At 39.2% G+C, this 16392-nt stretch overlaps 1 protein-coding gene and 1 long non-coding RNA gene across 3 annotated transcripts in view; one reads left to right on the forward strand and one right to left on the reverse strand.

Moving 5' to 3' along the window:
* LOC101743883 (uncharacterized) overlaps positions 1–16392 on the reverse strand; it is a 399362-nt gene that overhangs the window by 5329 nt on the left and 377641 nt on the right. For both annotated transcript variants that reach the window (XM_021347912.3, XM_004926006.4), the window contains 4 exons: positions 8900–9035; positions 1766–1905; positions 1229–1329; positions 355–453 (listed from right to left, as the gene is read on the reverse strand). In XM_021347912.3, the coding sequence (XP_021203587.1) occupies positions 355–453; positions 1229–1329; positions 1766–1905; positions 8900–9035 (476 nt within the window). The remainder of the gene's footprint in view (positions 1–354; positions 454–1228; positions 1330–1765; positions 1906–8899; positions 9036–16392) is intronic.
* Positions 208–1638, forward strand: LOC134201560 (uncharacterized). The gene is made up of 2 exons (XR_009976912.1): positions 208–524; positions 1132–1638. It is a non-coding gene; the product is annotated as an uncharacterized LOC134201560 (long non-coding RNA).

The following is a 16392-nucleotide window of genomic DNA, read 5'->3' on the forward strand; positions in this document are numbered from 1 at the left end:
CAAACCCGCAAAATTATAATTTGCGTAATTCCTGGTGGTAGTCCGCACGGGTAGGTACTTCCGCCTTGCCTATTTCAGCCGTGAAGTAGTAATGCGTTTCGGTTTGAAGGGCGGGGCAGCCGTTGTACTGAGACCTTAGAATTCATATCTCAAGGTGAGTAGCGCATTTACGTTGTAGATGTCTATGGGCTCCAGTAACCACTTAAGACCAGGTGGGCTGTGAACTCATACACCTACCTATGCAATAAAAAACAAAACAAAAAGTTTAGAGGAATCACAATTGCGAGATAAGTACTTAAAATGAGTTCACCATATTATTTCAGATGCCTTAAGGGGGAGTGCTGTAATATTTACCTTATGGCTAGGAGTGTTGAGCGGTATCTTCCTGTGTGTGACGTCAGGTGCGGCCGGGGGCGCGGGGGGCGGCGCCGGCACCTGCGGGGGAGAGCTCTCCTGAAACAATTATCAAGTTATGCCTCAGAAATGTTGTTCTAATGCTTGTCGAGATAGGATTATAACTAATGGTGCGATTACTGCGAACTAAATCATAGCTCTACTGGCATTACATGTGCCAGGAGCCCATAGACCGATGTCTGTCTCGATAGATATGAAGCCGAAGTTTCAATTCCATCCTAAATAACGATTGTTTCACCCTTCGGACTTGAACTACCCACACCGCCCACAAGATGATAATAATTCCACAAATTTTACATGCGTTGGAACTAGGATTGAGTTGGTACCTGCCTAGGGGATATGACGTAGTCGTGGTACAAGGAGGTACGTAGGATATTAACCCTATTGGCGTAATCGCTGGGAACGTTTCCATTTTATAAATAAAAAAAATTTTTTTTTTTTTTTTTCATCATCCTATTTTACCGCACCCTTAAAAATGCTTTTCTAGGATACTCGGAAGAGCATTTTCTTTTATATTTCTTATTCACTTGGATCGATTTTTTCTGAAATTATGTTACATTAGGGCTTACAGCGCTGGGAGGTTTTCAGTAGATACCCACTCCCACACTATCCACGAAGCTGTCCCATGTGTGATTTAGGGGTTATCATCACATTGGTTGCTCGTCACAATCAAAAGGTTCACGAGTTTTGGACTGATCCACTTGCTTTCATTCATAGATACAAAATGAAAGCTGCCGAATTCAGACATGACGCCGAATTCACAATGACAGTGGGGATGCCAAACGATAGCAAAAACAGAATATGCCCATCTCACCTGTCCCGGAGGTCTGATCGGTATCCTCTCGTGTCCCGGCCCCAGGGAGGGGGGAGGTATGGGCCTCCTGTTAAGATAATTGTTCCCGTCTGTATTCGTGCCTGAAATCAAATAAAACACTTATAAGAATTCATAACTTAGTATGTCAGAAAACGTAATGGAGATAGGTTGTTGTAATTTCAAATAAAATCGCTGACGTCACCATCATCTCATGCACTCCAACGCAATCTATTAATGATATAGAAAATCATACTATTTGTGAGAACAATATATATTCTTCCAGAGTTTCTTCCAAATTAAGCGTAACTGTTTTTTAAAAGCTTTAATGTTAATTTTTTATAAGCTAGATAGGATTACCTTTGTACCACGTTTTCATAAAAATTAATTAATATAATATCCACAGGCGTTCATTTTTTTGGCTCTTACTCCTTCTTCAGTCGCGCTCTTCATAACTAAGGGTCGTGACAATCTCCGTCCATTACTTTCTCACTCACGTTGTTTTTGGACCTTAACGAATTTGTAAGATTGTAAACCCACCTCTAAGTGTCGGCTTATCGGCAAATGGGTTTTTGTATTCCGGTGGCAAAGGCGGTGTGAAGAACGCTCGTCCGGGAGGCGCGTACGAAGGCACCGCCCCGACGCCCGCCAGCAGGGAGGCTCCATGATGCTGGGGCGGTCTGAGCACAAAAATAGATTATTATAAAAGTTTGAATCGCACAATCGCAACCAGACCCGCGAAATCAATTAACTTTTTTTTTTAATATTGAAAGATTACTGGTGGCCCGAAGGCCTTTCCAGTTTCACCAGGACAGGTGGGCGAGCAAAGGCTCAGCCAGGAGGGGTGGGATTTGCTAACAACTGCCCGAGCGCCTCCGAAGGAGACCTAACAACTCAAGAGCAATTGCTTCGCGAATGAATATACTACCCGATCGGAAACGCGGCCCGCTGAAAAGATCCGGCGAGAAACTCAGCGGGCTGACGCATGGGTTAGGTTGCACGTCGACCTCTTTGTCGAGTTCGACGAGTACGGTTACCGGGGAGAATTAACTTCTGAAATAGCTGACGTCTAGGACGTATAATGCGAGCCCATACGACTAGATACTACCACTCTACCTGGCCGAGACATTAATTCGTGTCCAAAAGGTGAGACAGCCGTTACATAATTTAAAATTTAAAATCCACAGGCTTGCTGCCGAAATTCCCTCTCAAGGCCAAGGTTAGACTCTTGATGGTACGGGATACCGAATTCCGCGTAGGAAACCCACTATCTTGCCTATTTCTATCGCAAGGACATCACGTGTTGTAAGTCAAATGATAATAAAGCCGTAAAACCGGTGGAGACACCAACATCAAAGGCACCGGTGGCCGCTTAGCACCGAACGGAACGTGACTTTGCACCAAATAAACGTGTTAATTTGGACTAGAGGCCCTGGAGTAGTCGAAATTCGACTATAATTAATTGGAATTGTAAGTTTTTACACTACTATAATCACAAATTTCGCCAATACTACACTATATAAAATATTAACAAAGACAAACAATATCTAATCTCAATTTGACAACAGACGTCAAGAACAAAAGTTTGACAATAAATAGTATGTATACGTGTGTGCGTCAAATACATGGTATGTAGTGTGTGTAATGTTTTCTTTATTGATTTAATGTATCTTTTATGCATTATTTTAAAAAAATATTAGCATTGTGCACTTCTTCTCTATATTCTTTATAAGTGTGGAAAATTTCATACTCCTCCGTCCGCGCAATTTTCATAAAAAGGGATACAAAGTTTTTGCTTCACGTATTAATATATAGATAACGGATTACTAACATACATACTGCATTAAGGAATTCGTAGGATTTTAAGTTAGTAAGCCAGTTTAAACTAAGTAAGGTCTTTCGACGCGAGTTCTAAAATGAACGATGACCACAAAACTTAGTTTAAAATTCTAAACGTGTTTAACAGCAGTATAAATTATCAATAAACGCCTTAAAATGCTTGTAGCTGCTTTGGATTGCATGCTGTTTACATTTAAACGTTGTTGTTCGGGAATCATTGATGTTATCAAGACATTAGGGTTGGTGTATCTGTTCCGCGACGAACACTAATGCCTTCCGACTTGAAGAGTGGAACAACTGTTAGACAACGCAGTTAAGAGACCGACATTGGTATGTCTATGGACCCCGGTAGCTGCTTATCAACAGCGGGCCTTTTTTTTATTGGTGTTACCTGGTATTAAGTGGTTACTAGAGCCCATAGACATCTACAACGTAAATGCGCCACTCACCTTGAGATATAAGTTCTAAGCTCTCAGTATAGTTACAACGGCTGCCCCACCCTTCAAACTGAAACGCATTAACTGCTTCACGGCAGAAATAGGCGGGGTGGTGGTACCTACCCGTGCGGACAAGAGGTCCTACCACCAGTAAAGGCCTTGTAAATTAAGGGCCTTGAGATTCTTCACCCCTTTAAAGCAACGAAGATGTCCTTATTATTGGAAATAAGTTGGATTGCGGTACCAACAGACAGACACAGCTGTGTCAGGAGTATGATTTTCAAATTATCTTCTTAAGTTTTTATCTAACTTAACCATTTGTCATTGTTGTTGCCAATTCTCATATTCTCGTATGAACTGCTCGTTTCGGTTTTATAGTTTGTGGTAGCCCTAAGAATACATAAGTGTCGCTGACCTTTAGCGACCATTTATTTAGACCCGTCAGTCGATATTGTGACCGAACAAGTCGAGTTCCAAGTAAAGCGTTATGGAAATGTCAAAAATTGGCGAAACGCCCGCTGTTTCGCGTTCAACGCTTTATTTTCAGTACGCGAAATGAATTTTAATGGAACTTTGGGAAAAAAATCCGCATCGAACGCGAACGCGGTGGGAAATGGCCACTTGTAGAATCCCGCAGTGAGCAGATGGTGAAATAAAACAAACTTAGTCATCAACAACAATATCTAACATACATTTTGAGTATTAATTTACAAAATGGATTTAATCAAATCCGTGACATTCACAACTAACTTTTTTTTTTATTGCTTAGATGGGTGGACGTGGTCACAGCCCACCTGATATTAAGTGGTTACTGGATCCCATAGAAATCTACAACGTAAATGCGCCACCCACCTTGAGATATAAGTTCTAAGGTCTCAGTATAGTTACAACGGCTGCCCCACCCTTCAAACCGAAACGCATTACTGCTTCACGGCAGAAATAGGCGGGGCGGTGGTTCCTACCCGTGCGGACTCACAAGAGGTCCTACCACCAGTAATTACGCAAATTATAATTTTGCGGGTTTGATTTTTATTACACGATGTTATTCCTTCACCGTGGAAGTCAATCGTGAACAATTGTGAAGTACGTATTTCATTAGAAAAATTGGTACCCGCCTGCGGGATTCGAACACCGGTGCATCGCTAGATACGAATGCACCGGACGTCTCATCTTTTAGGCCACGACGACTTCAACCTTCCCGCAGTCCATAGAAAATAACATGAACACTACCAATGTCATGAGATTATTAATTCAATATCACTGATGTATCGTGAGTCTATACGGGTAGATGACGTGAAAAATACTTTAAATACAGGATTTAGATCCTACAGCGCCACGATAGAATTGTGAAACTGACCCATATGTTACATTACAGTGACATTGCACCCAGCGACTTATGAAAGCCGTGCTATTTGAAAAGTTAATACAAAAGCTTTACCGTCACAGATATTCCATCGAGATTTGAAAAATCTTTATAGTTACGGCATTTTTGAACGGATCCGATCCATTTTTACGATTTCATCTCGATACCAGTTCTGATGAAGGTTGTAAAACTAAATAGAATTGCAATGGAATAAACAAAAGGCAAATTCCATTTTGCGTTCGGTAATTTGTGAAGATCTGCTTTCTGACGATAGATGGCTCTCATATTATTTATTCGTCTAACAATATTGGATCCGAAATAAAATTAATTTAAATATATACACGTGTAGTTTTAGCTGAACGAAATATTGCCTTCGTTAAATTAACTATTACTTTATTCAAGTTTGTTGATGTTTAGTGAATACAATGTTACGGCTATTGATCGCTAGGTGGCAGGGCAAGTGACTGCAGATATATAAATTAGCTCATTGTTTAGACACACACAACCGTCACAACATAGTCTCATATTCACAATGCGTTGTCGACAAACGCGGATACAGCCCGATTGATGTTAAGTAGTGAGCATTGTCCGTTATTTCATTGTCCACATAGACGATCTCAACATGAGCATTACAACTCAAAGCGAGGCATTTGGCAATGAAAAGAGAGTAAAATCCCGAACAATGCTAGTTCCGCTGAACAATAGGGGCTTAAGATTAATGATTGTCTTAAGCGACAGAAAGACTGGGGAAAAACTCTCGAGATTCAACCGAGATTCTTGATGTTTGGTACAAATTTATACTTATTCGCATTTCAATTTGGCTGGTTTCTTTAAAACCAATCAGGATTTCGAAGTCTGCCTCTGAGCTAATTAGAGTTTTAGTACATCCACACTAATAATTATAGATGTGGCGGGTAGCCATCATACAACGCAAGATATTTGACAGATGCCTGAATCTCGCTTACGACATTTTCAAGATAAGTTCGCATATATACAAGTTCCGAACAACAACATTCGGACCGTCGGTCTACCGAGCAAATATCACCCGCTCGGTGGAAGATCTTCCCTTTGTCGTTTAAGCATCCCCAAAATAGATAACACCAAGCCGCCCGTTGTAGCGAAAGACTGGTGCATTTTAGTTTCATGTGTGGGGACAGTCATCGTTTGTATTCACAATTGAAAATTCGACCTTATGTCTGTGGGTGAGTGGCGGAATTTGCGTTGCGGTATCTATGCGAACCGGTAACAACTTAGCACCAGGTGAAGCGTGACCTGCCAATATTAGCTAATATAAAAACTCTATAGTAGCAATCCGATGGATCTATAATTAACTGATTTTTTATTACTTATTTTGTTCTATTTTTTACTTGTTGGAAGTAGTGCCTAACAGTGGGCTTAAATTTAGAACTACTACTATACAAATGACCAATAACAAGTATTTTTTTATTGCTCCTGTAGCGAGCATACGGCCCACCTGATGGTGAGTGGTTACCGTCCCCCGTGGACTTCAGCAATGTCAAGAATAGAGCCAAGCCGCTGCCTACCGTTAAGTACTCTCCACAAGCTTCGTTTGAAGAAGGACATGTCATGGCGCTCGGGAAACCCTTTGGAGGGAAGCTTATTACAAAGTCGAATGGTACGTGCCAAAAAAAAAAAACTCTGGAAACGCCCTGTGGATCAACGCAGTGGCCCCAGGTAGTATGGACGAACTCTACTCCGGTGACCGGCGGTGCGATGGTAAAAACGATATGATGGAATCATTTCTCCTCACAGCACTCCCCGAATCTTCACAATTCTCCACAATTTGTTAAATAGTTTAGTGTACAGAGCGACCGAAAGTCCAGAAGTGGCATAGAGTACTAATATATAGTATGCCTATGAAGATTTATGTAAATAAGTATTTACCATGTAATGGTCTTGCCATAGGCAACGGACAATGATGGACGCCACCGTGTGTCGTAATTTAAAATAAGTGTTTTTTTCTGGCAATGAGATAAGACATCATTCGCAGACAGAAAAGTTATCGCCGAGAAAAAATGAAACCCGACAATTAACGTCGAAAAATAAATTTTAATAAATTTACACTATTTTTAATTCAAATTTATTAAAATTAATTTTCTATTTTCTAGTTGAATTTTCTATAAAAGCGTCCTTATTTAGTTAGTTTTTTAAAACTATTATTTATTTTTCATTTTTTAATTGAATTTCAATATTAAAAAAATTTATATATATTTTTTAAATATTGAATTGTCATCGGTCCTTAATAAGCATACCAAATTTCGAGTTAATGCGACGTTTTGAAGGGGGTCAAAATCATGTTCAGATTCCGTTACAAACAAATACATACATACAATACACATACATATACAAATACATACATAGCTAATAAAAAACGTATTAAAAAAGTACTAAGACTAGATTGTAATATTGTGATTTACTTATGTTTGTTACAACAAACCATTGCCTTTTTGTTCCCGCTTTCATCTTGCGAATCAAACCAAACGCGTCATTACATCAACATGGCCGGAATGGACGTTGTTATGCAAAAAGGAACCAATCAAAATCGTCGTAAACGTGTTTATACAAGAAGAACGTTACACAGAATCAATTTGATCGTCCAGTAAACAAATCATTTCAGAAAACAAAGGTATCAAGTTGTGGCAAAGCGGTCATTTCGATGTGACTGGAAATTATTTGTTCGCTATTGCCAGTTCCACAGCAGTTTATTAGCATTGTTAATAACATTGACATATATAGGGCATGCGCGTGATAGGAAATACGATTTAGGCACATAGAGTATTGCTTGTTTTCTAAAGTTTCCCAATTTTTTCCTTTACGCCCCCAAAATCCCTTGGGAGTCGTCAATCGACAAAGAAAACCGCATGTAGTCTTCGTTTTCACATGTCAACAGTTTGTTATTTGCTTTTACAATTGTTTGCTTGTTGTCCGTAAACATTGTGTCAGAACTTTTTGCTTGCTGTTCGGAAATCACCATTTTTATTTGGCAATTATATATGAATTTGTCTGCTGCTTTGAACTTTCAGTGTTCCTGGCAATTAAGGTGACCTTGAAAACTGTTAATTATTGATTGAGTGGTTACAGTTTATTTCAGTAGCTTTGAGGAATATCAACGCGAATGTCATGTTACTCTGAAGCGCCATCTATGCTCATATGTACCGCCACAGCTGCACAAAATCAAATTTCGACTTTCACTGATTTTTAAATAGATGTACGATCCACATTATCCACATTAGCCTAAAACGCATCGAGCTTTTTTCTATTGACGAAACCCGTCAAACTTTTTCATTACAGTAGGCCGGGGAGCTTTCAATAGGAAATAAACTTTTTTCGAAGCTTGTTTAAAACTAAGTTTCCTTGTAAGAAAATACTGGCTTTCATGTTATTTTTCTTGGGGGAATCAATTAAGCGTATTGATATCGATGTGTTCGTGGAACCGCGCGCGGATTTTAAGTTCGTAACGCAGGTTTGGGTCTGCATGTACCGGCGCGGGGACCACGGAGATAATTGTTGTTATTGCTTTGATTAGTGCACTAGGTCACGGCCAATTAGTACAAAGTGGTTACCAGAGCCTCATGAGCAAACAATATCACAACACGAATGCCGCCACCGCCCTTAAAACTCGAGGTCTATGACTTAATTGTACAATAACTACGTGATATACAAATTTAGCGGATTTCAACGTGCAAATCTAGAAAAAAATGGTACCTGCCTGTGGGATTCGAACACCGGCACAGCTGTATCGCTTTATACAAATATACCGGATGTCTTACCCTTTAGGCCCCGATGGCTTTAAAGCCATATATCCATTGTTGAATTGACAATTTGCTCGTCTAGGCTAGAAAACCGGGAGGAGTGGTGATTGCTCGTGAGACGCATAGCATCTGCCAACAGCAATGATACTGAATGACGACCACAACTGCTCTGATAATAGTGATACGACAAAGTAAAACCGGAGTGTTCTGAAGTGTTTTTAATTGAATCCCTGCGGTTTAAACGTTCTCTCCGGCTACATACCTGGGCTTGTGGTACGTGGGGTTGCTGTTAGTCTTGAGTATGTCCGCGTTGGGCACGGAAGTCGGCAGCGCGTGCTCTCTCTCCAACTCGCTTTCGTAGCTCTCCAACGGGACATGCTTGCCCGGCAGTGGATCAGCTGAAATAAAACAGTTCAGTGAAATAAGTAGTTTTAAAAGCCTTCGTACACTCTCTATAAAGCTCTTTTTGGTTTTTATTTTTATTGCTGATGTTTGTGAACTAGCTCACGGCAAACCTGATGTTGAGTGGTTACTGGAGCCCATAGACATCTACAACGTAAATGCCGCTGCCTACCTTGAGATATGAGTTCTAATGTCTCAGTATAGTTACAACGGCTGCCCCACCATTCAAACCGAAACGCATTACTACTTCACGGCAGAAATAAGTGGTGGTATCTACCCGTGCGGACTCACAAGACGTCCTACCACCAGTAATGAAATGGTATTATATGCTTTTGTATCTAGAAGACAATAGAGACGGTTTAGTACAATTTAGAATAAAAAATACTAAATTTCCAACATATTCATGACACAAACACAATTTCTTAGTGGCATCTGCACTAAGCCGAGCTGGTATCGCAAAAGAAGGTTTTCTATTCATCATAAGTGACAGACTGGTTACTGGGTTCGTTACTGATAGTAAGTAAACTTAAGAGGCAGGGTAATAAACTCATAGGAACAAAATCGCTCGAGTTACTATTGAACAAGAATTTCCTTGTATCCATTAAGCATCTATTGTTTAGATTGAAAGCACCCGAGAGCTTTCTCGGTATCCGTTTGTTTACCTAAACCTCCCTTGTGTTAGTTAAAACGCTTTAAGTGTTAATATAAACAAAACGACAGACAGGAAATTCAATATTTATGTTTCAATAATGCTGTAACCTAACCTAGCACTAACTGTCACATGATCATCCTATAGCAGTCCCCTGCTGATAATCTGTCTCTCCAATTGCATGCCACTGAGCAGGGTCATCGAGTATTTTTATGAAGGAGGGATTACTGGTGGCCCGAAGGCCTTTCCAGTTTCACCAGGACAGGTGGTCAAGCAAAGGCTCAGCCAGGAGAAATGGGATTTGCCACCGAGCGCCTCCGAAGGAACCTAACAACTTCTTTTTTTTTTCCTAACTAAGCTGATATGAGCCTGAGCCTTGAGAGGCTATATCAACCCTAGCACGAGCTGTGCTTCGCAGAATCTACCACCGGATCGGAAACACGACCCACTGAGAAGATCCGGCGAGAAACTCAGTGGGCTGTCGTCTGAGGGTTACAACTCAAGAGCAACTGCTTCGTGAATTAATCTACTCGGCTTCTCTCATCTAGCTCTTAACCGTGCTCAATGTATGATACATCGTTTAAAAGTCCACTTTATAGCTCCACTAACAAGCGAATTTCTCCAGTAGAAGACCAGAGTGACTAGAGTACATTTTAGAAATACTAGGACCAAACACAAGCTTGATGTGCCGATGAGTAGGTAAGTTACATAAGATACGAAATTCATTCGGGTGTTTGTCTGTGCGCCTGTAAAACAAAATCCCACAAGTTGTTCAGAACCTACATATACATAGGTTTAAGAAAACTATTAAAGAACATCTGTGCAATAAAGCTTACTATAAAGTCAATGATTATCTAGAAGATTGCACAAATTGGGAATGAGTTGCTCGCTCCGGGCATTTTAATATTGCAATAATTGTTACCTCTTGCAAAAATGAATACTTAAAAAAAATCTAATATTTAAAAAAAAGAAGACATGCCCGCTGAGTTTCTTGCCAGTTCTTCTCAGGACGGAGGCTAGTCTGTGAATTGGCGATAGTTCTTTTTGACATTCAACAAGTATGTACTTTCATTTATGTTGAATAAAAAAAAATTGATTTGATGCAACCTTTGCGAAGTATATCTTTGTTGGTGGGCGTCACATACCACGCCTGCTACACTGATGCATCACAAGCCCACATTTGCGGACCGCTATTAAAGATCCGATAGATAGTATCCACTGAGTCATAAGATTATTTAATGCATTCTGCGCGGTTGTTTTAATCGTCTGACGTGGAGTTATAGTGTGAATATCGTCAAAGTTGACTTGTTCAGCAACCTATAAAAGTATTTGTTTTTTAGGAATTGTTTTAAGGCCTTAAAAAAAAAGGAGATTCTCAATCCGACTTTTGTCTGAGGTTTTGTTGTTGTTCTAGATGAACCGATTTCGATAATTATTTTTTATTATTTAAAAGCTAGGTCATCTCGCTTGATTCCACTTTAAATTCTCTACTCTTAAAATATCTGATCAGTAGTTTCTGGGTTAATATTCATAATGCATATTCAATTGTCTTCGACTACATCAATGTTCTTAAATTAAGTTGAACGCCTTATCGCTTTGATATCAACACTACTACAAGATAGTGGTAGCCTATTACTGGTGGTAGGACCACTTGTGAGTGCGGATAGGTACCACCGCCCTGCCTATTTCTGCCGTGAAGCAGTAATGCGTTTCGGTTTGAAGGGTGGGGCAGCCATGGTAACTATACTGGGACCTTAGAACTGGTATCTCAAGGTGAGTGGCGCGTCTACGTTGTAGATTTCTATGGGCTCCAGTAACCACTTAGCACCAGGTGAGCTGTGAGCTCGTCCACGAACCTAAGCAATAAATAAAAAAAGCCTCCCAATTTACTCCAGTACTTAATTACGCGCTTGTTTGCTACATTTTGTTACACGACATCGCTCTTTCCCCGGAGAAGCCGTTAATGAAAGCGTGTCTCGCACGTTAGAAAAGCTAAAATACTTCATAACATCGTGTGTGTGCATTTTTTAAATACATTTTTATGACCTACCCACAACCCAAACGAATTTTAATTAATTGCATCGCATACATAAAGACCCATATACAGAATGGAATAATAAAAGCGTGGAATTCCAAAAATGTCCATCGTGGCCGTAGCGATATAGTAAAACAGATATATTAAAATATTTCAATGAAATTTGAACATTAAAACCGAGTGACCGTAAAAATCAAACATGCATGTCTCTACATATACGTCATCATCATCATTCCTTCCTATTACCCTCTGCTGGGGTGTAGGGCTCGAATCCAATTTTTCCATTTACATCGGTCTTGGGCAGTCTGTTCTAGCTCCTCCCACGTCATGCCCGAGACCCCTAGCTCCTGCTCCACCGAGCGACGCCAAGTTGTTCTGGGGCGGCCTCTCTTCCTCTTGCCAGACACTTTCCAGGTCAGTGCTCTCTTTGATAGGTGGGTATCGGGCTTTCTCAAAATATGACCAATCCAATGCCACTTCCACATGCACAATACATATACGTACATACGAGAATATATGTTTTCTAATCAAAACTGACAGCTTGCAAACGAACTAGGTCGAGCGAGAAACGAAATATATGTACTTTTTGTACACGGTCGGTGAATAAAGAACCGTTGTAGCAATATTACAACGAAAAATCATTATGTTTTGTTGTGAACTTTTTATGATTAACCGGTAAATAACGTTCGCGTTTTAATGTGACTGTACTAATTATTATTGCTTAGATGGGTGGACGAGCTCACAGCCTACCTGTTGTTAAGTGGTTACTGGAGCCCATAGACATCTACAACGTAAATGCGCCACCCACCTTGAGATATAAGTTCTAAGATCTCAGTATAGTTACAACGGCTACACTACCCTTCAGACCGAAATGCATTACTGCTTCAAGCCAGAAATAGGCAGGGTAGTGGTACCTACCCGCGCGGATTCACACTAAATTACATGAAAAACGTCATTTTCTTGTTACGACTCACGCGTCACCTATCTTCCTTGATGGTGCTACGACAGAAACCTTCCTTGAAGTGGAAGCAGGTATCAGACTTCATCTAATTCCGATTACCAGTTAAGACACGTATGACGCATAGAGGACATAAAATTTACAAATTATAAAAAAATTTAGTTTTATTTATTTTGAAGACAGATATAAGAAGAGGTATGAAACTCATTCATTAAAGTATACTTGAGTAAGTATACTTGAGACCTTAGAACTTATATCTCAAGGTGGGTGTAGCATTTATTTTTATTATTTTTTATTTATTTATCTCCAGGTGGGCTGCGTGAGCTCGTCCACGCATCTAAACAATAAATATGTATTTAAATAAAAGTTACGTGATAATAAAAGTTTTCTTCTCTACAGGTTAAACTGTGGTCAGGTGGCATCGGACCACATAGAATGCCGTTGTACATAAAGTCGATTTCAGAACGCAGATTGGCTTCGAGATATAAACGAGAAAGTTGCTGGTTGCACCAAAACAACACACTAAGTACTTCTGCGTAATTTTAATCATTCCTCTTGACAGATAGTTTGCTCAATAATCAAGCAATAAATAGATTACCGATTTTTTTATTTTTTTTTATTGCTTAGATGGGTGGACGAGCTCACAGCCCACCTGATATTAAGTGGTTACTGGAGCCCATAGACATCTACGACGTAAATGCGCCACCCACCTTGAGATATAAGTTCTAAGGTGTCAGTATAGTTACAACGGCTGCCCCACCCTTCAAACCGAAACGCATCACGGCAGAAATAGGCGGGGCGGTGGTACCTACCCGTGCGGACTCACAAGAAGTCCTACCACCAGTAATTATGCAACTTATAAAAATCTTATTATATAATTACTACTTATATAAATTTTAATCAAACTAGGTCTTTAAAGTATGAAGAATAGAGAAGGAACTGGTGTTTATATTTCGATACGATTACAGGAACTAAACGTATTATTATTATCATTATAACCTAAAACCATATAACCGGAGGAAATGCTATTTGGTTTAGGCGACATTTTTGCAACTTTACAAGCGAGTCATATAAAGTTTAATATTTGCAAAAACTATCACGACAATAAAACTTCTTCGGCTGTTTGAATGTGGTAAACATAATTGAAGTTCAATTAAAAGCATCGAATTATTGATACTAATCTATACTTCTATACTAATAATATATAAATCTACACTGGTTTTTACGGATGTTCCGTTATAACTACTGAACCATGCATCCGATTGACTTGAAACTTGGTATCTATGTAAGAAATACATGTACTTAATGGATAGGCTAATATTTATATGAGTGTTGGACTCCCTACACCAGTTGTCGTAATGATGAGAATTTTTGTGGGGGTGAGAAATAATAATGTTAATTTTAAATGCCCAGCTAAGCGGACGGGTACAGCTAGTACCAAATAAAAAGGATCTTTAATTACAAAGATAAATGTCGCGTATGAACTTAAATGTCGCTTGAATCAAATAGCCTTTTCCCGATCCACTAACGGTGCTTTTAGGTATCTCAAGCACCGGTCACCGTTCTCGTCGAACCCGTCGCTTACGACGAAGGGCTCGACGAGTAAATTAACCCTCAGACACAGCCCACTGAGTTTCTCGCCGGATCTTCTCAGTGGGTCGCGTTTCCGATCCGGTGGTAGACTCTGCGAAGCACGGCTCTTGCTAGAGTTCGTGTTAGCAACGTAGTCAGGTTTGAGCCCCGTGAGCTCACCTACTAGTTAAGGTTACGCTGGAATAGCCTCTCAAGGCTACCAGCTTAGGTAGGAAAAAAAAACCCCTCGATATAAAGATCACCTTAAACCGATCTCCCATAGGCTTGCAAGTAGCTAAGGCCAGGTGCTAATATATATTTTCGGAAGACATAAAGACAGTGCTATGAATGTTGATGGCCAGACTCGATTAGAATATAAAATCTCCTGTGGTTTAAAACAGAAATTAATCATTAAGTAGGTACCGTATTGTGTTATTTTTCACACGGTTTTTATTAATCAAGTTTATTTAGTGAACGGTCTGGCATTGAGACTAATCATTGGTATTATCATTCGCCGTATTTTTTATAATTTACAATACTAGTAACCTTCCGTGGTTTTGTTTGTTTATTTCATTTATAATAATTATCATTTTATAGACAGCATATTCTGTTGTTGATGCATTTCCATTGTGACGTCAGTTACATATAAATATAGGTAGAATCAAATACTAATAAGTACTTTTACGGTTTTATCTTCCGTTCACGCCACGTTAACTGGTCCCGTGCTAAGTTCGTAAAGAAATTGCGTTACAGGAAATAAATGTAAGATTTTTATTATACTCATACATATATTTAATATACATCCATAACCCTGGAAAAGACATTTTATATTTATCATACAAACATCTTCGCTTGTCGGGATTCGAACCCGCGAGCCCCTTGTGTAGTGACCATGTCACTTACCACTACACAGATATTGTTTGGACGTTTCAAATTTACATTTTAGTCGTCTGTGAAACTCAAGTTTTAATTATTGTGAAACAATATTAAAATGGCGATAGTAACTTAAGATTTGCCGTTAGTTACCTTCCCCAGTCGTAACATAATATCAAAATTACAAACAGAAAAATCACACAAAAACCATATAAGCCCTTCAATTTCAAAGAAACCCGTTATCGAGTCAGATCGAATCAAAATTTCGTGAACTTTTAACGATTACTAAGAACAAAAGCTCATACACTGCGTTTTTATGAGCTTTTAAAAACTTTTTATTGAACTCCAAAAGTCTTTAAGGAATTATTCACCGAGGCATGTTACATTTTATTAATACTTACAGTGTATTTTTGTTACTTGAATATAATTGCCGATTCACATTTATTTGCGACGAATATGTTGACTATGTAATGTTGGTTTTCGCAAATTCTCTTATCTACATCTAATTAACTTATAAAATCGTATTCTGAGATTGACTCTTGCTGTTTGAACGATAATGTCCACACTAATTAGTGTAACTAAACAAATTTGTTTTTTTTTGTATTAAGATCAAAGAAAGTCAAACTTGCAGCTCAGGTTATTTTAAATAAGGACTGTCGCTCGTGGACCCCTCTGGCTCTCATTTTATACTACGTACAACTATGAACTCTGTCGATTTTTTTAAGCAAATCCTAACGTTAATGCGAACGACAGTCGATTTAAAATGGTTCGTCTCAATTTACCACGTTATAATGTTTAGAGAATAGGTTAATAACTTAATGTAAGTTACATGATAGATAAACATTGGGTAGTCGTTGTAGAACAGAGACGTGGAACTCATCTCGTAAGGCGAGTGAAAGCAGTTACTTTATTTTAATGTATATTGGCTCCGGTTACCAGATGCGGAGTTACCTAGTTCATCTGTCTAAGCATAGTTAAAAGATCTAAGCATAGAGATAGCTACAGAACAATTTTTAAAAAAAATTAATTGTAAATCTTAAATAGAGTTTGGACAGTAGGATCAGTGAAAAAGTCGCAATAGTGTACGGTTCGTTGATGATTCATGAGCGAATTAAAGTTGATCGTGATCGGCATGATTCACTTATGAGTCAATCAATGAATCTTTGCCAACTTGTTTGCCGTTTATCAGACAAGCGAGTGGTGTACAACGCATTCATTGTACGCGACGTTTGTGTTGTCAATCAATTGCTAAGCGAGGACATATGT

The sequence above is a fragment of the Bombyx mori genome, chromosome 27 (genome assembly GCF_030269925.1).
Source record: "Bombyx mori chromosome 27, ASM3026992v2".
Classification (NCBI taxonomy): domain Eukaryota; kingdom Metazoa; phylum Arthropoda; class Insecta; order Lepidoptera; family Bombycidae; genus Bombyx; species Bombyx mori.